Source organism: Hypanus sabinus, chromosome 16, assembly GCF_030144855.1.
Source record: "Hypanus sabinus isolate sHypSab1 chromosome 16, sHypSab1.hap1, whole genome shotgun sequence".
Lineage (NCBI taxonomy): Eukaryota > Metazoa > Chordata > Chondrichthyes > Myliobatiformes > Dasyatidae > Hypanus > Hypanus sabinus.
The window spans coordinates 67,235,981-67,261,223 of NC_082721.1; the positions used below are offsets into that span (position 1 = coordinate 67,235,981).

General features: G+C 38.2%; 2 protein-coding genes across 8 annotated transcripts in view; one reads left to right on the forward strand and one right to left on the reverse strand.

The window, feature by feature from the left end:
* LOC132406395 (A-kinase anchor protein 8-like) overlaps positions 1-23,772 on the forward strand; it is a 39,988-nt gene extending 16,216 nt beyond the window's left edge. For 3 of the 4 annotated variants that reach the window (XM_059992021.1, XM_059992022.1, XM_059992020.1), the window contains 9 exons: positions 615-735; positions 1,367-1,428; positions 2,459-2,543; positions 2,625-2,718; positions 13,185-13,326; positions 13,889-13,991; positions 15,203-15,333; positions 18,358-18,453; positions 22,546-23,772. In XM_059992021.1, coding sequence (XP_059848004.1) covers positions 615-735; positions 1,367-1,428; positions 2,459-2,543; positions 2,625-2,718; positions 13,185-13,326; positions 13,889-13,991; positions 15,203-15,333; positions 18,358-18,453; positions 22,546-22,956 — 1,245 coding nt within the window. In that variant the 3' untranslated portion in view covers positions 22,957-23,772. The remainder of the gene's footprint in view (positions 1-614; positions 736-1,366; positions 1,429-2,458; positions 2,544-2,624; positions 2,719-13,184; positions 13,327-13,888; positions 13,992-15,202; positions 15,334-18,357; positions 18,454-22,545) is intronic. The other variant, XM_059992023.1, reaches the window with a different exon arrangement.
* Positions 1-25,243, reverse strand: part of LOC132406394 (volume-regulated anion channel subunit LRRC8C-like) — a 75,169-nt gene that overhangs the window by 15,823 nt on the left and 34,103 nt on the right. For 3 of the 4 annotated variants that reach the window (XM_059992016.1, XM_059992018.1, XM_059992019.1), the window contains one exon: positions 14,045-14,659. The exons of the other annotated variant lie outside the window; for it this stretch is intronic. The gene's annotated coding sequence lies outside the window, so the exon portion shown is untranslated. Of the gene's footprint in view, positions 1-14,044; positions 14,660-25,243 lie in introns of those variants that run through there. 4 annotated transcript variants of the gene reach the window in all.

The following is a 25,243-nucleotide window of genomic DNA, read 5'->3' on the forward strand; positions in this document are numbered from 1 at the left end:
TGAATGGATTGGAATATCCAAATAGACCATTTATAGGTGCTGTCTGTAGTTTTGGGAGAACCCGTCCCTTATCCCAGCTTAAAAGTTCTGGATATAGAATTCAAACCATTTAGAATATTAGCAATGAGAATTGCTGTTTGTACACAGGATAAATAACAGGATCTAAATAGCGAGGTGGTTGTTCTTTAAATTTGGTTTCTATTTCTTGTATTGCATCTGTTTCATTGGAAAAATCAGTGTGTGCACATAGAGTTTAGAAGGTTTAACATTCACTACTCCACCTTCTGTATAGGGTTTGTACACTTAAGTTAATTTTCAGTTAAGTGCTTGGGTGTGTTCAACCATTATCATAAACCAGTGAATGACAGGGCTACATGTAGTATTGAACACAAAACTTTTGATGTGATTAAATGTGTAAAAACATTAGAATTGAAACATGGTCTCCTCTGAGTCATAGAAAGAGATTAGCTTCTTGTTTTGAGCTTCTGCTAGAATTGGAAATGTATCAAAGTGATGTGAACTATTTGTGCTCTGTGCACTTGAGGAAAATGATCTCTTTTAGCTAACAGAATCAAGGGGAAATGTTGACCAATACTGTAATATCTTTGTGACAGAGGAGAGGTAGAGGTGGAGTAATAGGTGGAATGAAGAGGAAGCAATCAACTGGAAGCAATGATGAACCAGACTTCAAAGTGTCAAGAACAGACCAGTCAGATTATTCAGACAGTGAAGAAGGTAATTTTTTAAAAAAGAATATTGCACCTTCTTCCTTTTTGACTTAATTGTCATTCTAGATGAGGAGTTTAAGTAACTTATTCATCTGTGGAAGAGCTAATCAAAACATCCTAAATATGACAATAACCATTTTTTATGTAGCACTTCCCAGTAGGACTGATCAGGCAGGAGTTGGAACAATAACTATCTCTACCTCTCTGGGACTAGATTCTGTCTTTTAGGACTTTTTATATGTATGTAGTGTATATCAAGGTTGGAACTTGGGGATGTACTAGGTTATGTAGTGCATTTTCCAAATAAACATTATGGACCTGTACTTTTTACTTAAAACATTTCACAGCTTGTTAAACTACACCCAGGATATCTTCCTGGCCAGATAGTCTTGGATTTCATTTTGAAACAGATAGTTCATTATGTGCTCTTTTTTTTTTGCTGTTCTACAACATTTAAGAAAAATTAATATTACAGTGGTCCTTTTTTCCTTCCTTACTTAAGAATTCAAGCAAATTTTCTGTTGAGAGAATTATTCATTTTCCAATGAACTAGCTCTTTACATTCTTATGAGTTTTTTTGCCATTCCAGTTTTTATTTAGGTAGCAAATATTGATTAGTATATTAATTGTCTTTTCAGAAGAAAAGGAGAAAGATGATGGAGGTGATGTTGAAGATACTACTGCTGGTGATGCATGCGCTGTGAGTATTTGTGGAATTCTTGAGAATACAGCTGTGACCAGCATGGTAATGGTTTCAGTGTCCCAATGGTTTGGGTTTCCAGGGATACATCTGGAGAGCTCTCTAACCAGTTTAAAATTCATTGTTCAGTAAGTCCATGTGCTCTATTATTGGTACTACTTGATGCATTACATGTAAAAATGACTGATCTGAATGGATACAAATCTGATATTTTTATGCAATTAATGTTCTTTTAAGAACAAGGTTGGGATATTTTGAATACTTTCTTTAGCAACCTGGTCACAGGTTCACTGCTTTTTCTGTGTATTATTAGACATGATAAAGTGCTAAAGGGCATTACTAGCAAGGGGTAACAGTTATAGTCCTTAAGAAAAAGTAGTGGCTAACAGTCACCTTCAGCCATTGCAGACCTTTAGGTGAAGGGGCATCCACAGTGCTACTGGGAAGGGAGTTTGAGGGATTAAACTCAGTGATGATGAAGGGCCTATATTTCCAAGGCGTGCTGGTATATCGCCTGGAGAGAAACCTGCATGTCAGGATCTTCCATGATCTTACTGCCCTTAAGTTTGTCTGAGGTCATGGATTTTCAAAATGTTATCCTTTTACTGCTGGTGTGGTAACTAATGTTTAAAGAATTGATGTAGAATCAATTAAATGGGCTGTTTTGTCCTGAATGGTGTCCAGCTTAATGAAAATTGTTCGTTCTGCACTTATTGGGGCACATAGAGAGTGCTCCTTCAAACATCTGATTTGCAACTTAAAGGTGGTGGAATGTTCTAGTAAAATTAGTTTAGCTTTGATTCTTAGATAGATTAGAGGAGAAATTTAGTTTCACTTTATTATTATTATTAGTTATGGTAAAGTTTGGCAAGTTCTAGAGAAAATTATGGTAGTTTTAAAGCAACCTCCAGGTGATGCCAGTTCATTTCTGCACCAAAAATTTCCATAATTACCTACATGAAGCAATATAGTTTTGTAACAACTTGGGATAGTTTATAATTGTATCATTTAAACTATTCTTTATATTTAGAGTATTGAGGATAAAGATTCAAGTGAAAGCCCTGTAAAGGAGAAAAAAGAAACCGCTGAGGGTGAAGATAATGAGTCCAAGAAATGTAAGAGTGCTGGTTTTGCTGCGAATTTTGTTTGTATGTATGTGACAGAATATCTGTGATGTTAACTCATGTTTTTGTTAGCTGGTGATCTACAAGAGGAAGCTGGTCACACTAAAAAAAAGCTATATTATAAAGAGAAACCAAAGAAGAAACAGCGGGATCGCGTTACAGAAAGGTAATTTAAATTTTGTATTTTAACATGTTCCTTTTATAAATATATTTATCTTAAACATAGGAAAAGTGTTCTCATTTTCATTTTTCAATATTTTTATTGATTTTCAAATAAAGAATATACAAATCAGAGGAGGAGTTTAGCAAACAGATAATGTAAAAGACATATAAACTGCAATAAAAAAAACAAAGTATATAATGTCAAAATCAGATAGGTAAAATGTTACGCTGTTATATATACAATGGTAAAAAAAAACAACTCCTCATAGCAATCATAAAAAAAGATTGGAAATTTTATTTGATAAAGGGAAAAAAAATCCCCACTAACTCAACTGAAACAAAAAAAAGAGAAAGAAAAAGAAAGATTGGGCAGTCCAATTGAGGATAAAAAAAAATTTTAAAGAAAAAAAACCATCCTTCCAGTCATCTCTGAACCTTCACGGATAAGGATTTTCCCAAAAGAGAATAAAGAAAGATAAAAAATAAATTAAATCATGTGAAAATATTGAATAAAGGGTTGCCAGACTTGTTCAAAATTAAAGGATGTATCAAATGTCCGGCTTCTAATTTTCTCCAAGCTTAGACATGACATAATGGAGCAGAGCCAATAGAAAACAGTAGGTGGATTAGATTCTTTCCAGTGTAGCAAAATAGCTCTCCTGGCCAGTAGAGTTGAAAAAATTATCACATGTTGAGCGGAAGCAGACACTTTGCTTGCTTCCTCTGGAATAATCCCAAAAATTGCTATAAGTGAATTAGATTAAACATCCACATCTATAACTTTAGATAATATTTCAAACACATCCCTCCGAAAATTGTTAAGCTTACACATGACCAAAACATACGAGTTAGAGTAGCCACTTCTGCGTTACATCTGTCACAAATAGGGCTTATATTAGGAAAGATACGCGCCAATTTATCTTTGGACATATAGGCCCTGTGTACTATCTTAAACTGAATTAAGGTATGGCGTGCACAGATAGATGAATTATTGACTAGATAATAAATTTTACTCCATTGTCTGAAAATGAATGTTGAAGTTCTACATCCCAGATGCGGTGAACCCTATCATTAGACGACATGCAAGCATTCATTAATTGTTTATAAATGATAGCTATTAATAGTTTTTGAAAAGGTTTAAGCTGAAAAATAACATAAGCCAAATTTAAAGAGCAGGCCAAGGGGTAATTTGGTAAAAAATCCCGTAAAAAAAAAATTCCTAACCTGTAAATATCTGAAAAAAATGTGTATTAGAGATATCATTTATCTATTAACTGTGAAAAGGACATTAAACAGTCCTGTAAAAACAAATCTAAAAAAGTTTTTATTCCCTTAATTTTCTATGTTAAAAGAGCCTTATCCAAAGTTGATGGTTTAAAAAAGAAAAGGATTTATTTCCTGAATTAAATTGATTTATCATGCCCCGGTGGCTGCGGTTATAACAAATAGTCAAAAATCTCCTTACTTTAGATTATATAGAGGTACCCGTCTGGGTTGTCCCCTTAGTCCTTTATTATTTAATTTGGCTTTAGAACCCACTCTAATTCTGTGCAGGGTATTAAGAGAGGGGATAAATTACATAAGGTTTCGTTATACGCGTATGATTTATTAGTTTACATTTCAAATCCTAGGAAATCTATTCCTTTTATGTTATCTATATTTATGGAATTTGTTTTTTTTCTGGATATAAACTTCATTTACATAAAAGTGAATTTTTCCTATTAATAATTATTCCGATTATTATGATCAAATGCCTTTTAATATTGCCAAAAACCATTTCACTTACCTTGGTATCAAAATTACTAGATATTTTAAAGACCTATATCGGTATAATTTCTCCCCTTTAGTTGAATGTACTCAACAGGTGCTTCTAAATGGTCACCTATGTCGATGTCATTGATAGGTCGAATAAATGCTATAAAAATGGTTATTCTACGGAAATTTTTATATATATTTCAAGCAGTTCCCTTTTTTGTTCCAAAAACAGTTTTTGATAAAATGGAGTCTCTGATTTTGTCTTATGTTTGGAATAATAAAAGCTCTAGAGCAGTGGTTCCCAACCTTTTTTTGGCCACGCCCCACCTAATCACCTCTAAAATCCTGATGCCCCCTGTGGTGATATATAATCCTTATTATTCAAAAAGTGAACTCCTATTCACCTGGAGGAAGCCTAAAAGACCATTAACTTGGTTTAAACAAGCTTCCAAAGAACATGGCATTCATGAAAGAGAAAAATAAAAGAACCAAAGGACTGTTAAAGTTCTGAGGAAGAAATTACTAAGAAATTGTAAAAAAAAAGAACATCAAGTGATATTAAAATAATAATAAATAAATAAAACAATGCTGATTTGTTTCTACAGCATACAAAGACAGATACACTGTTTAAAAGAGATGACACAATGTACACACATTCACACCACCAAGAACCGAAAGCTACTACAAAAAGCAGCATTGGCGCGACCTCATACGAGTTTCTTACGCGTTTGGACTTGTTCATACGTTCCTTCCTACATCAGTCAATTCATTAATTTAATTATGAAAGCCATTTGATGGTTGTAATGATGGTGATACACTATATATACAGTACATACGCAATTACACATGTACATACACACAAGTATTTTTATGTATGCAACTGTATATACACATATGTATTAACTTGTGCACACACACTCATACTCACAGAGACTTACTAGAAAAAATTCACTGTTAATAACTCATTCTCGAATTTCCCCCCTTAAAAATCAAATTACCCCCATGTGGGGCATATGCCCCACATTGGGAACCACTGCTCTAGAGTGAATAAACTTTTATTGCAAAAACCAAAAAAAGATGGAGGACTGACCTTACCAAACTTTAGATTTTATTATTGGGCAATTAATATTCGTTATATTACTTTTTGGATTTATGATATAGATGACCAAGATCACCCTTCATGGTTACAGTTGGAGGAAAATTCAGTAATGGGGTTTTCGTTAGCTTCTTTATTAGGAGCTCCCCTTCTGTTTTCACTCTCCAGAATAGGTAGACAAGCTCTCAACCCTATTGTTAAACATACTTTAAAAATTTGGTTTCAGTTTCATAGATTTTTTTAATTAAATTATTTTCTACTTTCTAGTAATATTTATTCTAATTTATTTTTTAAACATGTTCTCAAATGACTACAAAAGACTGATTTGCTAAATAATTGGGTGGTTGGAATTTAAATGTCTGGATTTTGAGGCTGTGGAGTTTACTTACTTCAGTCATATGAGTAAACATTATGCAGTCTTATGATAACTTATCATAATTATTTTTCAGAAATCATGTCTGCTAGTTGTGATTAAGTGGTTGATTTTTATTTTGTATTGACTCAATATTGAAAATACTATGGGCAGAGGTCAGAAATTAAATATTCTAGAGCAAGTGACTTAAGATGCCCCACATCCATTCCACTACAGGCTGTCCTGGGTTACGTATGAGTTCCGTTCCTGAGTCCATCTTTAAGTCGGATTTGTACGTAAGTCAGAACAAGTACATCCGGTATTATTTAGCGTCAGTTAATCAAAAGTTTGTCTTAGTATATAGTTTATATTTTACCTTTCTATGCATATAAAGCACTTAAGAAACATATGTTTTCCAATAATTCAACCTCTGTGTTGCTTAGTAATAATTGTAGCTTTCATTGGGGCAGCGCTTTTCACATGTTCCATTTTTCTCACTTTATCGGTTACCCTTTAAAATTGTTCCGATCATTGACCGACTGTAGCCTAACACTTTTCCAATGACCGATGGTGTTTCACCTCTTTCCAAACCCTTTATTATTTCCACTTTATTTTCAATCGCTATTGCTTCCTGTCAATGGAACAGAAACACTGCGGGCGGCGGGTCCTGACCTGCGCCAGCTCCTGAGGTCCGCTGGGTCCTAAGGACCCAGCTAAATGGGACAAATGGGACAAGTGGGGGCTGTGCGGGGTTTGGGTATTTGATCTTCCACAATATTCTGCGTGGGAATTTAAACTGGAGGTGGCAGTGTTTTTTTTATGAGGTCAAGTTGCGAGCTCGATATCAACCCGGCATGGTACAGGAGTCACTGGATTGACATCAACCCGGCACGGGAGTGGTCTGTCACTAAATCGAACTTGGGAACCTTCGAACTCTAGCCCAGTACTGTTCTGACTGCGCCACCAGCCGACCGGAACGGGGGGGGGGGGCGGGGTCAGGGTGAATCTTACTAAGAAAAATTTAAGCTAAATACAAAGTTAAACACTCAACACAGTGTCAACGGCAATGACTTAAAATGGCGGACGGCCATTTCCTCGGTTCGTAAATACGAGTTGTTCATAAGTCAGACGTTCGTAACTTGGAGACTACCTGTATTTACAATGCCATTGTCTACAAGTTGTCTTTAAACACTCTCCACTTGCCAAAAGAGGGATGCTCCACTTCATTGGTGCCCCATCAACCATCCTAAATTCCATTTCATTCATTACTAATGCATAGCAGCTGCTCTGTGTAGCATCTACAAGATTCACTGATCTTACTCCCAAATCTGTAGCCACTACCACCAAACTATTAGTTTAGTTTTAGGATGAGACTTTGACTGTATGAGAACACTATTGTTTTTGAATTCCCCTCAAATTTGGAATCCTTTCTGATTTGATATATCTTGCCAGCAACGTTCCCTCTAATTTGTAATGACTAATGTGCGCAAAACTCTTGTGCTGTGCAATTTTTTGCCCATTGACAATATGTGGGCACTGTATTTTATATACAGTGGCATGTAAAAGTTTGGACACACCTGGTCAAAATTTCTGTTACTGTGAATAGCTAAGTGAGTAAAAGATGACGTGATTTCCAAAAGGCATAAAGTTAAAGATGACATATTTCTTTAATATTTTAAGCAAGATTTCTTTTTTATTTCTATCTTTTAAAGTTTCAAAATAACAAAAAAGGAAAAGGAAGCAAAAGTTTGGGCACCCTGCATGGTCAGTACTTAGTAACACCCCCTTTGGCAAGTATCACAGCTTGTAAGCGCTTTCTGTAGCCAGCTAAGATTCTTGTTTGGGGGATTTTCCCCCATTCTTTCTTGCAAGAGGCTTCTACTTCTGTGAGATTCTTGGGCCGTCTTGCATGCACTGCTCTTTTGAGGTCTATCCACAGATTTTCAATGATGTTTAGGTCGGGGGACTGTGAGGGCCTTGACAAAACCTTCAGCTTGCGCCTCTTGAGATAGTCCATTGTGGATTTTGAGGTGTGTTTAGGATCATTATCCTGTTGTAAAAGCCATCCTCTTTTCATCTACAGCTTTTTTACAGACAGTGTGATGTTTGCTTCCAGAATTTGCTGGTACTTAATTGAATTCATTCTTCCCTCTCCCAGTGAAATGTTCCCCGTGCCACTGGCTGCAGCACAAGCCCAAAGCATGATCGATCCACCCCCGTGCTTAACAGTTGGAGAGGTGTTCTTTTCATGAAATTCTGCACCCTTTTTTCTCCAAGCATACTTTTGCTCATTGTGGCCAAAAAGTTCTATTTTAACTTCATCAGTCCACAGGACTTGTTTCCAAAATGCATCAGGCTTGTTTAGATGTTCCTTTGCCAACTTCTGTCACTGAATTTTCTGGTGAGGATGCAGGAATGCTTTCCTTCTGATGACTCTTCCATGAAGGTCATATTTATGCAGGTGTCGCTGCATAGTAGAACAGTGCACCACCACTCCAGAGTCTGCTAAATCTTCCTGAAGGTCTTTTGCAGTCAAACGGGGGTTTTGATTTGCTTTTCTAGCAATCCTACGAGCAGTTGTCTCGGAAAATTTTCTTGGTCTTCCTATCCTCAACTTGACCTCCATTGTTCCTGTTAACTGCCATTTCTTAATTATGTTATTAACTAAAGAAACGGCTACCTGAAACACTTTGCTATCTTCTTATAGCCTTCTCCTGCTTTGTGGGCGTCATTTATTTTAATTTTCAGAGTGCTAGGCAGCTGCTTAGAGGAGCCCATGGCTGCTGATTGTTGGGACAAGGTTTGAGGAGTCAGGGTATTTATAAAGCTTTGAAATTTGCATCACTTGGCCTTTCCTAAAGATGACTGTCTTGTCTTGTCTTGTCCATACTGCACCAACGGCTGCCACTGGGCTATGAACGTGCAGGAGTGGTGTGTGGTTAAGTGTCTTGCTCAAGGACACACACGCTGCCTCAGTTGAGGCTCAAGCTAACGACCTTCAGATTGCTAGTCCAATGCCTTAACCACGTGCCAACACAGTGAACAAGCCAGAGCCCTAACAAGCTAATTAAGGTCTGAGACCTTGGTAAAAGTTATCTGAGAGCTCAAATCTCTTGGGGTGCCCAAACATTTGCATGGTGCTCCTTTCTTTTTTTTTCCACTCTAAAATTGTACAAAACAAAAACAATACACTAATTGTGCTTAAAATGTTGAAAAGAATGTGTCATCTTTAACTTTATGACTTTTGGAGATCAGTTCATCTTCTACTCACTTAACTATTCACAGTAACAGAAATTTTGACCAGGGGTGCCCAAACTTTTGCATGCCACTGTATAGAGGTATATTCATTTTAACAGCTAGAAAAACACTGAGAACTTTGATCTTCTTCGGGTTTGATCATTTTCACTCTCCTTCATCTGCACTCTTAACAAAACATACGTAGCAGGGCTGTAGCAGGTAATGAAGGATTTTCTCACTGGAGCTTTAGTACACCATTTGTGATTTGCTTGCTAACTGACGCTTTAAAAAGACAAGTTTACAAATATCACTATTTCTTCCCACTTGAAAATTCTCAAGTAACTTTTACACTGCAACAATACATGCAGGTAATACCAGTTTCTGTACTGTACATGAATATTTCTCATAACTGCATATTCCTGATCTCATGAGCTTTCGCGTAGCAGTTTCTACTGTTTCATTAACTATAAGTTCTCTTGCATTTCACATCCTTTGCTTCTTTGGATTTCGACATAGTGATTCAATAATTTCTTCCAAACAAAACTGTATAAATAAACCAGTTCTAAAATCTGCAGACAAATCATTGCAAACTCCTCATCTCAACACTGTCCGCATCAGAAACCGAAAAAGGAAATGTGATTGTGTATGATCATGAAATATGCTTAACATGCCAACAGAGTAGAGGGTGACAGCCTTTTGTGCGCTAGTAACAAAGGATGTGTGTGCGCGCACATCTTAGAGGGAATATTGACTGCCAGTCCTTCATCAGTACAGTGCCTGTGTTGTTGAATTCCCTGTCTAACAGCGCTACAGAAGCTGAAGAAGGCAGCACGCTACCACCTTCTCAAGGATAATTAGGGAGAGGCAGTAAATGTTGGCTAGAGCCTGAAAAAAAGAATAAATAAATGATCAGGCATGCCTAGTGCTTTTGCTTTGCTTGGTAGGGGTGGTTGGACAGAGAATTGTACAGTCTAGTAACCACAGATTAGAATTACAGTTATGATTTTTGTAAACATTTAATTTACTGGCCCCTTTAGAATGAACCTCTAATCAGATTTAAAAGAAAACCTCAAGTTGAATTCACCTTAAAGCAGTGATCATTAAGATTAGCATATTGAATTAAATAGATCCTGGTAGAATGCAGCAGGCCAGGCAGCATCTATAGGAAGAAGTACAGTTGACATTTTAGGCCAAGACCCTTCGTCAGGACTAAGTGGAAGAAAAGATAGTAAGAGATGTGAAAGTGGGAGGGGGAGGGGAAATCCGAAATGATAGGAGAAGACAGGAGTGGGGGGGGGGGTGGAGCTAAGAGCTGGAAAGTTGATTGGCAAAAGGGATACACAGCTGGAGAAGGGAAAGGATCATGGGACAGGAGGCCTAGGGAGAAAGAATGGGGAAGGGGAGAACCAGAGGGAGATGGAGAACGGGCAAGGAGTGATGGTGAGAGGGGCAGAGAGAGAGAGAAAAGAGAGGGGAAAAAAGGGGGGTAATAAATAAATAAGGGATGGGGTAAGAAGGGGAGGAGAGGCATTAACGGAAATTAGAGAGATCAGTGTTCATGCCATCAGGTTGGAGGCTACCCAGATGGAATATAAGGTGTTGTTCCTCCAACCTGAGTGTGGCTTCATCTTGACCGGCAAGAAACCATGGTTTGAATATCAGAATGGGAATGGGACGTGGAATTAAAATGTGTGGCCACTGAGAGATCCTGCTTGCTCTGGCGGATAGAGCGTAGGTGTTCAGTGAAACGGTCTCCCAGTCTGCTTCGGGTCTCACCAATATATAGAAGGCCACACCGGGAGCACCGGACGCAGTATATCACACCAGCCGACTCACAGGTGAAGTGTCGCCTCGCCTGGAAGGACTGTCTGGGGCCCTGAATGGTGGTGAGGGAGGAAGTGTAAGGGCAGGTGTAGCACTTGTTCCGCTTACAAGGATAAGTGCCAGGAGAGAGATCGATGGGAAGGGATGGGGGGGGGGGGGGGGAGAACGAAAATGGAGTCACATAGGGAGTGATCCCCGCAGAAAGGGGTGAGAGGGAAAGATTTGTTTGGTAGTGGGATCCCGTTGGAGGTGGTGGAAGTTACAGAGAATTATATGTTGGTGGGGTTGTTGGGGCTGGTGGGGTGGTAGGTGAGGACAAGGGGAACCCTATCCCGAGTGGGGTGGTGGGAGGATGGGGTGAGAGCAGATGTGCGTGAAATGGGAGAGATACGTTTGAGAGCAGAGTTGATGGTGGAGGAAGGGAAGCCCCTTTCTTTAAAAAAGGAAGACATCTCCTTTGTCCTGGAATGAAAAGCCTCATCCTGAGAGCAGGTACAGCGGAGATGGAGGAATTGTGAGAAGGGGATGGCATTTTTGCAAGAGACAGGGTGAGAAGAGGAATAGTCCAGGTAGCTGTGAGAGTCCGTAGGCTTGTAGTAGATAGCAGTAGATAAGCTGTCTCCACAGATCAAGAAAGGGGAGGGAGGTGTTGGAAATGGACCAGGTAAATTTGAGGGCAGGGTGAAAGTTGGAGGCAAAGTTAATGAAGTCAATGAGCTCAGCATGTGTGCAGGAGGCAGTGCCAATGCAGTCATTGATGTAGCGAAGGAAAAGTGGGGGACAGATACCCGTATAGGCTTAGAACATGGACTGTTCCACAAATCTAACAAGAAGGCAGGCATAACTGGAACCCATACAGGTGCCCATGGCTACACCTTTGGTTTGGAGGTAGTGGGAGAAGCCAATGGAGAAATTAGTTAGAATAAGGTCTAATTCCGCTAGACGGAGGAGAGTGGTGGTAGAGTGGAACTGGTTAGGTCTGGAATCCAAAAAGAAGTGGAGAGCTTTGAGATCTTCCTGGTGGGGGATGGAGGTATATGGGGACTGGACATCCATGGTGAAAATAAGGTGGTGGGGGCCAGGGAATTTAAAATCATTGAAAAAATTCAAAGAGTGAGATATTCTGCCTGGGTAGCATCCAACCTAATGACATGAACATTAATTTCTCTAACTAACGTTAATGTCCCTCCTCCCCATCTTACCCCATCCCCTATTTATTTATTCCTTTTTACCCCTCTCTTTTTTCTCTCTGCCCCTCTCACAATCACTCCTTATCTGTTCTCCATCTCCCTCTGGTGTTCTCCTCCCTCTTTTTTTCTCCCCAGGCCTCCCGTCCCATGATCCTTTCCCTTCTCCAGCTGTGTATCCCTTTTGCCAATCAACTTTCAAGCTCTTGGCTTCATCCCACCCCCTCTTGTCTTCTCCTATAAATTTCAGATCTCCCCCTCCCCCTCCCACTTTCAAATCTCTTACTATCTTTTCTTTCAGTTGGTACTGATGAAGGGTCTTGGCCCGAAACGTCGACTGTGCTTCTTCCTATAGATGCTGCCTGGCTTGCTGCATTCTACCAGCATCTTGTGTGTGTTGCTTAAATTTCCAGCATCTGCAAATTTCCTTGTGTTTGCATTTTTGAATACAATAGCCACAGTTTGAGTACTGCATAAAATTCAGATCAACACCTTAAAGGAAATAAATGATTACACAGGAGAGAGTGCAGAAGGAATTTATGAAAAAGTTGTCAGGACTGGAAAATCAAGTCTTTGGGAAAAAAAAAGAGAAAAAATGAATTAACCTATGTTTATTTTTGTGGAAGAAAGAAGGCTAAATAGAGCAGGGGAAGAGGGTGATGGTTGATTTATAGCCATAAATAGATAGATTAGAGGGAATGTAAAGGAAATGTTTCCACCTAGAAGATGGTTGGAATTCACTACCTGTAAGGGTAGTAGAGGCTGCAAACCCTTATCGTAAACAGGTAATGGATAGTCATATGGATCCAGTGCAGGAAGAAGGGATCAGGCTCGGTAGTTTTTCCTTCTATCTTGTGTTAATTTGATGTTTTGAGTATCTGTCTTCTGTGCTAGCTGATTCTGTGAAACCATTAGCTGCTGTGTGAGGCTACTTGGAATTAGTAGGTTTCAATTCTGCAATTGAATACAGGAATGTTGTATAAAAAATTTTCAGACCTAACAAAGCTTTGTCATTTCAGGATAATGTACGTCTGTTCAGTTTGCAAGTTTCGCACCTTTGATGATGAAGAAATTTTCCCTCACTTGGAAAGTAAATTTCATAAGGAGAACTTCAAATTCATTGGGACTAAGCTTCCTAAACAAACAGCTGAGTTTTTGCATGTATGTTAACTTTGTATTTTAACATAACCTTTGTTAAAAAATTTTTTACTTATACAGTGGAAATTAAATGTATACTATGAGATTCCCATGCTCAATATCTCAACTCAAGCTGGGACTGATAGCTTAATACATAGTTTAGTTACTATAGTTGCGCAGTATACTGAATTAACAGCCCCTGCTGAAATTTTGGGGATGCTCTTTATTCATCCTATTGAAACTCAGATAAATTCTGTTGTTTACCAAAGAGATTTGCTGTCCTAAAGTTCTGTATGCTCAAAATTTGTTAATGGATGTTCTGAATATGTCATCTGGCATGTTGACTGTTTGGTTCCAGCTATTTCAGTCTTGACATTCAGTCTGAATGATAGGCATATATTCCTGCTTCAGTCCTTTGCTATCTGGAATTTTTATTTATCATTGCCGTGATATTGTGTTGCCAACCCACGATTTGCCTATCAATTAAAATGTCAAGATGGATATAGTAAATTGTAGCCACAATGCTTAAGTTTATGGTAGCAGCACCAGATTTTTATTGTCATGAACAATTGCTCTTCTCTTCCAGGAGTTTATTCTGAATAAGAATAAAAAGACTCTAAAGTTCCGTGATACAATGGAAGATAAAAATGCAATTAAAAAGAGAATCCAGGAACAAAACCTATTGTATGGTGAGTTTTGCTAAGAGGGATAAAGAGTATGAGAGTTACATACTTAAACATTGTGACTCAGATTACATAGATCATGGTATCCATATTGACATTCTAAAAAAATGCTAAAAGCACAAAAGGTCAAGCAGCATCCCTAGAAAAAGCCTTCAGTTCAGTTCTAAAGAACTCTTGATCTTTTGTTTCTCTTTTCACTGATCCTAGCTGACCTGCTGATTGATACCAACATTAACTTCAGATTTCCTGCAAAGAAAGTTACTATCTTTTTGTTTTTTCAGTGTACTAATCAGTGTATTGATTCTAAATTATTGGAGATAACTGAGCCCCAATAATCAGAAAATAAAGTATTGTATATTGTAGGATAGTTTTACTTCACATCTTTATTTAATAAGTGCTAATTTTCTTTTTCATTCTATTAATGCTGATGTAACAATCAGTGAATTTTTTTTGTCATTGACCTCAAGTCTTACTCATAATTGTTATTACTTTTTGAGTTTTCATTACCTTTTTCCACATCTCATCATAACTATCCATTGTCCGATTACAGGAAAAATATGAATCCCAAAGAACTTTTTTCGTAGCATAGTGTTGGTAGAATGATAGGCACAGGAATATTTTCGAGATGAGTTCTTACCAGGAATGTCAGGTGGTTCTTCAGAATAACATTTCATCTAAAAGAAAGCAAGTCTGACAATGAAGCAATCTATTGCCACTGGAAAATGTATGCATCCATATTACAGTGACTGAACTGTATTTCACATGGATAGATTGCACATTCAATGATTTCCATGAATTCAAGAACACTCTGCTTACAAATCCATTTTGATTACTTCTGACCAATTAATATACGCTCGCTAATAACTGCCCATCTGATTCTGACTGATGCAAAAGTCCTAAGTTTTTTCTCATTTGTCTTCAAAAATAAGCAACATTTACCTAGTCTTTGACTGCTTCTGAATACTGGTTCATTTTTGAACTAGAGTCAGTATGTGACTCCCTGTGGTCTGCAATAGAATGCTGTTAATGTACATGCTATTGTAAACAGAACTGAAATGGTATGTTTGCTAAAATATACTCTGCAGTTACCATTTTCATGTGTAACATATCCACTATTTTCTCATCAACTAATGTCTTTTTAATGGATTTGGGAACATTCCTCAAAGCATGAATTACAGTTTAGGTCTCTTCCACTGACCAAACAATTTATGTTGCAGGTATTAGTATTGACAATTTCATGAAGAAGGTGGAAGCTGTACAATGTATGGCTTGTGAAATGTTCGTTCCAATGAAATACAATGCTATCCAGCGACATATGAAGGCACCTGATCACAACAGGAACAGAAAAGTAAGTTTTCACTCTTTAACAACACTTTAAGAGTGGCTGTCTTCCATTCATCTTACACACCCCATTACAAAAAATAATAATATGCGACAATCTCTGAATGAGAGAAATTATTCTGCAGGTATAATAGTGACTTGGATGGAGATTGAGGTATAGGACATAACATTAAAATGAAAATTTAGATATCATGTATCTGAGATTGATAACTTAGTATTGACATTCTTTTCGGGAATTTAACCTTAAATTTATATAGCTCAGTATGCTCTACAGAAGTTAATGTGTGCTGGGGGAAGCGTGTGTGCAGAGGGTCAGGGTGGCCATTAGATGAGTGTGGCAGAAACTTATCTTCAGAAGTGTTGGTATTTCTAGATTCCAACTTGACCGTTCCTAAATTTTCATGACTGGCCTTTGGAAATTTGAAATCTGCTGCCCTGTTCCTAATTTGTACCAAGTACCCACTTATATTAGCATTGTACTCCCATACGTAAATTGGCATCTATGTTAGCAATGGCTTGATTTTTTAAAATTCTTGTTTCTTAGGACAACTTGTACTCAGGTTGCACATACTCCCTGAAAGCAGGAGCTTCTCTTTCTTCCCAGCTTCCAAAGAGTGTGAGATTGGTAGATTAGTTGGCAGCTGTAAATTGTCCCAGGTATTTAGGTGAGTGACAGAATCTAAGGAAAGTTGATGGGAATGGGGGAAGAATAAAATGGACCTATTGTTATTGGTACTCGATAGTCAATGGATTCATAAGCAAATGGGCTTGTTTCAGTACTGTGCTGATGCTATAACTTTCCATTTAGATTTTCTAGGCTGTTTCTCTATAACGCTCCTTGATTCATGCATTCCTGACTTTAATCACTCCATCACTTAAAGCAGTGTCATTAATGACCCAGGCTGTGGCTCTAAACTAATTTCTCTCTGAACTTCTCCACCGCATTTCTCAGTAAATCCTACCTTTTTCACCAACCTTGTCACCTACAATTTCCTGTGGTGTCAGACTTGCTTACTAGCATTTTTGCGAAGTGTTACGAAATGCTTTATTATATAAAAAATTTAATATTTTGAGGGAAATGTTTTAGAATACTTAAGACATGAGGTGAAGAGGTTTATTGATGAAAATTGTAGGTAGTGGGTTCTTGAACTAAAAAGGAAAAAGCTACAAATTTTATGTTTTCCCATAATGTAAATTAAAAATTAACCTGTAGCTTTGTTTTGATGCAATATTAAGGATGATGAATGGCATTGCCAGAAATTAGGGGATGAAACATATCAAAAATTCACAAAAAGCAATGACCACAAATCTCAGGATTGTATAGCTGGGGAAGATTAGGGAAGGCAGTGCTGAGAAATGCAGTAAATCTTTAGCACAGCAACAGACTGTTTAGACCCAAGTGATTCACGATGACCAAGATTCCCAACTAAGCTTGTTCCATTTGCTTCTGTTTGTCCCATATCCCTCTAAATCTTTTGTATCCATGTACCTGTCGCTGTGCCTTTAAAAATGTTGTTAATGACTTAACCACTTCCTCTATCAGTTCATTCCACATACTGATCACTTTCTGGGTGAAAAGTTGCCCCTCAGGTTCCTATTAAATCTCTGTCCTCTCACCTTAAACCCATGTCCTTTAGTTCTTAACTTGTGTTATATTTGAATGCACGCGGTATATGGAATAAGATGATCCTGTAGCACAGATGGAGATTGGCAGGTATAACATTGCAGATAGCAATGATATGGCTGAAAGAAGATCATAGTTGGCAATTTAACCCAAAGATACACCTTGTATCAAAAGAACAGGCAGGTAGGCAGAAGGGGTGGGGTAGCTTTGCTGGTAAAAAAAAATGAGATCAAATCCTTAGAAAGAGGTGACACAGGATCAAAAAAATGTAAAATCCTTGTGGGTAGAGTTAAGAAACTCGAAGGGTAAAAAGATTCTGATGGGAGTTATGTACAAGCCTCCAAACAATAGTCAGGATGTGGGATATAAATTTCAAGGGGAAATAGAAAAGGCATGTAATAAAGTCATGTTTTGGGCCCCTTATCTAAGAAAAGATGTGCTGACATCAGAGAGGGTCCAGGGGAGGTTCATGAGAATTATTCCAGGAATTAAATGGTTTATGTATGAGGAGCATTTGATGGCTCTGGGCCTGTACTCGCTGGAGTTTAGAATAATGAATGGGACCTCATTGAAACCTATTGAATATTGAAAGGTCTAGAGGGAGTAGTTGAGGAGAGGATGTTCTCCACAGTAGGTGAGTCTGGGACCAGAGGGCACAGCTTCAGAATAGAGTGCCATCCATTTGGAAAAGAGATGAGAAGGAATTTCTGTAGCCAGGTGGAGTAATTGAGTATATTTAAAGCAGAGGATGATAGGTTGTTGTATCAAAGGTTACAGGGAGAATGGGGTCGAGAGGGATAATAGATCAGCCATGATGGGACAGCGGAGCAGATTCGATGGGTTGAGTGGCTTAGTTCTACTTCTGTGTCTTATGGTCTTAATTACCCATCCCTTGGAAAAAGACTAGGTTTAGCCTATCTATGTTCCAATGAAGAAGGTCCCAACCTGCTCAACCTCCCTCCATACCTATGGCCCTCAAGTTCTGGCAACATCCTTGTAAATCTTTTCAGCACCCTTTCTAGCATCTTTCCTGTAACTGGACTAATTTTCCAAATATGGCTTCACCAAGTCTTGTACAATTGTGACATTACATCCCAAAGTCTATATTCAAGGCCACTGTGCCAAAAGCTGCCTTTTCTTGGGGTCCTACCGTTAATGTAAAAGTCCTACCCTGGTTTGCCTCCCCAATTTAAATTTTGTGTTTGGACTAAAGACAGAAATGAATCAGTGACTATGTTTTTCATGGTAGCAGCTCTGCTGCTAAGACTATTGAATGGCTTTAATGTGTATTAATGTAATGTGGTGCTTCTTCTATGTGAAAAGGGATCATCTGAAGCTGAATATGAGAACTCCTAAGTCCTGGTGAGAGTGACTAGGTTCTTAAAGCAACATTTCTTCTGTTTTCAGATGATGCTTGAGCACTCAAAGAGGAGTGGCCTTCAAGTAGCAAAGTGTATATTAAATAATCGAAATATTGTGAGAATGTTGGAAAAATATCTTCAGGTAATTCTTATTTGCATGCTATTGCATGTGGCAAAATAACTGGATGGATTTCAGTTAGCTTGTTGTAATTCAGGTTGTAATTCAAAACTCCAAACACCTTAATGGAGGTAAGCTCTAATAACAGATGAAACACCTATGGCAACAATACCATGATGTTTGCATATATACTTGTTTCTCTGTTAACAATTTATATTTTGTAATTGTGATTACACTTACATAATCAAACTGTGAGAATGGAAAATACCTTAGTAATTGTGGCAGTGTGATAGAGCACACGTTCAAAAGAAACTGGTGGGTGTCTGCCAGTTCATGTTATAACTAAAGCTACAAAGGTCCAAAGGTAAACTTATAGCATGATTTAACGGTTTATTTGACATGTCTACTGCTCTATGGGGTCTAAAAGAATTTATTTGGATATGTGTAAGTAGTACAAGATTGGTCTTAAATAGGAAATCCCCTGGACTCGGTTGGAATCTCAAAGGGAGACCATTCAGTCCTTGAGTCTGTACTATTATTGAAATAAATATTGTTAATAACACTACACCACTCATTATCTATAAACTTTAAAAAATTTCAAATATTTATCAACTTTCTGAGTATGTATGTCTTACAGATTATGACAACTCACTGTGATTAAAATACAAATTCTCTTCGCTGCCTCCCATTTTTTTTACCAGGAATCTTCAATCTATACCATTTGTTCAGCATATCAGTTGTAATGGTAATATCTGGTGTTGCATACTTTAACAAAGGCCATAATGTTGTGAACTTTTAATTAAATCTTCTTAAAAGTCCCTTCAAGATGGCGCCAGTGAAACACGGCAACATTCTGCAGGCTACATGCAATACTCCTGAGTATACCTCTTTTAAATTAGTCTCACTGAAAACTGCAGCATGTAATTTCCTTTTAAGTAATATACTTTTAACTCAACTTAATCATCTATAGTTCTCATGATCTTCTGAAGGACTTGTGGACCAAGTAGGAATGGCATCTTTAAGCAGACTCATCGCAGGAGGATGGGACTCCAGGCCAGGCTGAAACACAGAGGGATGAGGCCCCCTCTACTCACCATCTTGTTAGCAAATGTGCAATCACTGGAGAACAAAATTGAGGATCTGAGTGCAAGACTGCTGTGTTGGAGGGAAATGAGATGTGTTGTTTGTTTGAACAAGATGTGGCTTTCTCTCAGCACGCCAGATACAGTGATCAGACCTGATCTTGATCCACAGGATGGACTGAACTACTGATTTGGAAAAGGCACAAGGTAGTGGTGTGTGCTCCAATGTGGTGGTTTTGTCGAACTTGTGTTCCCTTGAATACCTAAAGCTTAAATCCCATCTGTTCTATTTACCCAAGGAGTGACCACAGTTTACATACCACCACCAGCCGAAAATGAAGTGCTTGAGATACTGCATGATGCTGTCTCCAAGCAAGAAACAGTCCATCCCAACACATTTCATATCATAGTCAGGGACTTCAATCGAGCTTGTTTGAAGAAAACCCTGCACAATTACAATCATAATCTGTAGCACCAGACGTCCCAACAACTAGACCACTGTTATACTAAGATAAGGAATGCCTACCATTCCATGCCTAGACAGCATTTCAGTAAATCTAATCATTTGGCTGTTCTTCTTATACCTGCATACAGACAGAGGCTAAACAGCCAAGCTCCAGAGTTTAGGTCAACAAAGTGGTGACTACAGGAGGCAGAGGAGCAGCTACAGGATTGCTTCGAGTCAGTGTACTGACCGGTGTTTGAATGAATACACCATGTTGTCACGGACGAGTGTATCCCCACAGGATCATTCAGCATCTTCCCTAAGCAGAAGGCCTGGAAGAATCATGTGCAACCTGAGGCATTCAAGTTTTGTGATCAAGAAAGTTGCAAAAGGTCCAAGAATGATCTTTGGACAGCTATCTCATGGGCAAAGTGACAATCTCCAACTAAATTTGAATCAACAAGGATGCTTGACAAATGTGGCAGGGCTTGAATGTTATCACCTCTTATAAAGTTAAATCAAGCAATATAGGCAACAACAGGGCTAGACTTTCAGATGAGCTCAATGCCTTTTATGCTTGATTTGACCGTCAAAATATGAAGGAGCCATCAGGAACTCCCATAGCCCCCAATGATCCTATGATTTCAGTCTCATGAGGCCTAAGTGTGTGTAGTCTCCAGGAGGGTGAACCCAGGAAAAGCATCCAACCCAGACTGGGTACGCAGCTAAGTACTAAAGACCTGTGCTGATCAACTGGCTGTTCATTGAGATCTTTAACCTTCAGGTTCAGCAGTCTACACTTGATCTTAGCCAAAAGGCCGAGAAGCAATAGCAGTCTGAGGTACCCACCAGCTTCAAGCAGACTTCAATTATACCGGTACCTAAGGAGAAAGTGGCAACCTGCCTCAATCACCATCGTCCAGTAGCAATTACATCCACAGTGATGAAGTGTTTTGAAAGGTTGGTGATGAAACATATCAACTCCTGCATGAGAAGCAACTTTGATCGACTCCAGTATGCCTACCAGAGCAAAGCTCTGTAGCAGATGCCATCTCATTAGCTCTTCACGCAACCCTGGAATATTGGGACAGCAAAGATGCCTACATCAGGATGCTGTTTATTAACTACAGCTCGGCATTTAATACCATCATCCCCTCAAATCTAATCAATAAGCTTCAAGATCTTGGCCTCAATATCTCCTTGTGCAATTGGATCCTCAATTGCAGACCCCAGTCAGTTTGGATTGATGATAACACCTCATCCATGATCTCCATCAGTACAGGTGCACCACAAAGCTGTGCTCTTAGCCACCTGCTTTCCTCACTTTACATTTATGACTGTGTGGCTAAGCAAACCTCCAATGCCATTTTCAAGTTGGCTGATGACACCACTCCATATGCTGAATCAAAGGTTGTGAGGGATCAGCATAGAGGAGGGAGACTGAAAATCTGGCGGAGTGGTGCCACAACAACACCTGAGTGCTGAGTCAATATCAGCAAGACCAAACAGCTTATTGGCTTCAAGAGATGGAAACCAGAGGTCCACGAGTCAGTCCTCATTGGAGGATCAGAAATGGCGAGAACTTTAATTTCCTTCATGTTATTATTTCAGAGGACCTGTCGTGGGTCCAGCATGTAAGTGCAATTACAAAGAAAGCACGACTTTATTACCCCTCAACCACCAGGCTCTTGAATCAAAGGGGATAACTCCACTGAACATCCGCCCATTATTGACATTACAGCAACCTATGGAGTCACTTTCAAAGACTCTTCATTTCATGTTCCCGATATTTATTGTGTAGTTATTATTATTTCTTTTTGCATTTGCAGTTTGTTGTCTTTTACACACTTGTTGAATGCCCAAGTTAGCATGGTCTTTCATTGATTCTATTATGGATTTCTGAATTGACTTTATTACTTACATCCTTCATATACATGAGGAGTAAAAATCTGTATGCTACATCTCTGTCTAAATGTGCAATTTATAATAAATAGTATGTACAACAGGATAGTTAATATAACATAGGAATACAGTTGTGTCAGCATGAGTTAAGCAGTTTGATGGCCTGGTGGAAGAAGCTATCCTGGAGCCTGTTGGTCCTGGCTTTTATGCTGCCATACTGTTTTCTGGATGGTAGCAGTTGGAACAATTTGTGGTTGGGATGACGAGGTCCCCAATGATCAACTGTCTTTGTAAATGTCCTGAATAGTGGGAAGTTCACATCTACAGATGCACTCAGCTGTCTGCACTGCTCTCTTCAGGTCTCATACCAGGCAGTGATGTAGCCAGTCAGGTTGCTCTCAATTGAGTACCTGCAAGAAAGTGAATCTCAGGGTTGTATATGGTGATATATATGTACTTTGATAATAAATTTACTTAAACTTCGAATTTTTATTTCAGAGTATAGTATAAATACCCCGATAAATGCTGCATGACAGTGGCTGCACCTAAGGCCCAGGTCGTTCCTTGGAAGATTTACATCTCTCCAACAGGAGAAACTTGCCAGTTTTGTTCAGACCTAAAGTCTTAATAGATCTCATGGTAAATTGTTGTAATACGCTTGATGGTTTTAAATTTTCTCCTTCACAGGGTGAAAATCCATTTACTGAAGAAGATTCTAAAGATGAAGCTGGCGTTGACAACCCTACAAAGGGTGATGGATTAAATGAAAACATTAAATGTGAAAATGAAGGAGATAAAGGTGAAACATCAGAAGGAATGGGAGGTCAAGAGCCAGAAGCAAGTGAAGGTGGCAATGAATTAGTCAGTACACCTAGGATAGTTATAGAGCCACCTGAGGGGGAGGTGGATGCCACTGATGAAGAGCCTGAATCCAATTTGACAGCAGACCAAGATGCTGAAGAATCCATTCCGGCAGGTAAAGATCCTGAACTACCTCTCCCAGCTGAAGGTGAAGACAAGATCTTGGGAGTTGGTGCTGGACAAAATCCTGATGAAACTTCCCCAGATGAAAATGATGATGCAGAAGAGCCAGAATAATTGTCATACAAATAGATATTACTTCTTTGTTTCCTTTCTTCTGGCATTAAATTTTTCAAACTAAATTGGATTTGAATAAAAGAAATGTATCTTAGTTGACAAAGATTCCGGTATGGTTCTAGGAGATCCTAAATAACTCCCAAATCTGGGACAGCTCTCTCCTTCTTGGTTTTATCTAACTATTTTTATGTGGAATACTGTTCTTCCGTGAAAGTGTTTTGTGAGTGCATTGACCCTGTTACTTTAAAAAAAAATCTTCCAGAGTAGGTGACATTGACTTCTGCACCACATTCAAGGGTTGCACAGAACTTTGTAGAAATGATTTTTCCTGGTTAGTTTTTTGGTTTTTACAGAAGGAAATTCAGAAGTGAGATTATATGGACACTTGCAAGAACATGGGGATTTTTTTTCCTACACAATATGGAAGTTCCCTGTGTTTAGTAGCATGGTGTGACTCCTCAGAATTGTCTGCTTGTGTCTCAGTCTTTGGACTGAAGATGTTAAAGGGGGCTTCAATAAAGTAGGTTCCTTCAGGAAAAACTTGCTTGGCTATGCTGAGTATTCTCACATTTCCTGTAAAGGTGAATAGAAGTTGTACAATCAAACTTTTAACATTTGTTCATCCAGAAGTTTAAATGAAACACAACTTATTGGAGATATGACAACATATGTTTTTAGTTGGGTTTTTTGAATAAAAGTTGGGTTTTGGCAACACTATCTGGGTATTGATCAAGTGTAACCTTTGTTTTGCTACTGGAAAAAGAAGGAATTGCTTAACTTATGGAAATTGTATACAATAAAATAAAACCTTTTTATAAATGTTTGATGAATCACTATTGTTTTCCTGCTTTAGGTACTTTGCCCCTCCCCCAATCACTTTCAAAATAAGGATTTAAAGTTAAGAATGGGTGAAAGTTGGGCTCATTTGTTTATCTTTCAAGATGCATAAACCAGGCAAAAGATAAATGATCAGTAATGAAAGCTGTAAACTCATCTTTCCATAAGAATTTTTTTTGCTGAACTATATCAAACAGATGGTGAACAAATGGACAATTTGTCCCCAAGGTTTGTGTCAGTGTTAATGGTTCGTACAAACCCTAGGATGAGTGAAGTACTAGCAATGGGTTTCTATGTTAATATTTTAAAACAAAGGCCACATACTTAAAGGATGCAATAGTTGGGTATTTGTTGCATGTTTGATAAAGTAGTGTATGGAGATGATATTTAAGCTGGCTGCTCAATAGAAAACTGACAGGAATGGAGAGGCTACTTGTTCATAGCTCATCAGTTTTACTTTAGAGATCCAAAGCAGGTATATAGTCTATTTGCCTCCAACGTACCTGGGTTTGAATTTCTCCAATATATATTACTGTCTGTTTGCAGAAGAGCCTGACATTCATTTGACATAGAAGATATAAAGTACATGTAAAAGTTCATAACCAAAGATCGGTATCAGGAAGAAGTTAGGTAAACTGTCTATTTGGGTGTTACTAGTTGGCTTGAACTCAAAATAGATGCTAAGAAATCAAGTAGTTACTATGCACCTACACACAGCTTAAGGAGTTTCTGTCAGAGACTGACCATTTAATATACTTTCAATTCAAAATTTATTTTGAGTGCAAGTCTTGAGAAAGTCATTGCTTTAACACATATCTAAATAATGATAACATACTGATAAGAATGGAACTTCAAAATGAAAGTATATGATATTTTACATCTACCTGAGTGAATATAGATTTTTGGCTTACTATCTCTCACAGTCTACTTTCTCTTGATATTACTCTGAAGTGCAACCCAATTCTTGTAACAACATAAGCAATTGAAAAAGGATAAGATCATTTGGCTCTTGGCACCAGAACAACTATCCAAAAATTATGGATGATTTACTTAATGTAGTGCCATTTTGTTGCACCGACCTTATATCCCTTGATTACCTCAATATTTTGAAATTGTTGTCTGCTTTGGATGAATTAGAAAAAGAATGTTCATTTGTATAAGGGCCAGTTTAATCTCATAAGATAAACCAGCTGATTCAAGAGTTGATCTTGTAAACTTTCACTTCACTCCTCTCTTGCAATTATCTTTATATGTAGAAACTAAATCCATATGATTTTGGTAAGATGTACTTAAATCAAATAAAGGCTAGTAAACCATATGCCTTCCTAATTCCATACTGTACTTGCTCATTAGCTTTGAGTGATTTGTGTACAGAATACCAGGTTCCTCAAATACATTCAATCTCATATCATTTTTAAATAGCTGTTTTCCTATTTTTGAAGGAGACATT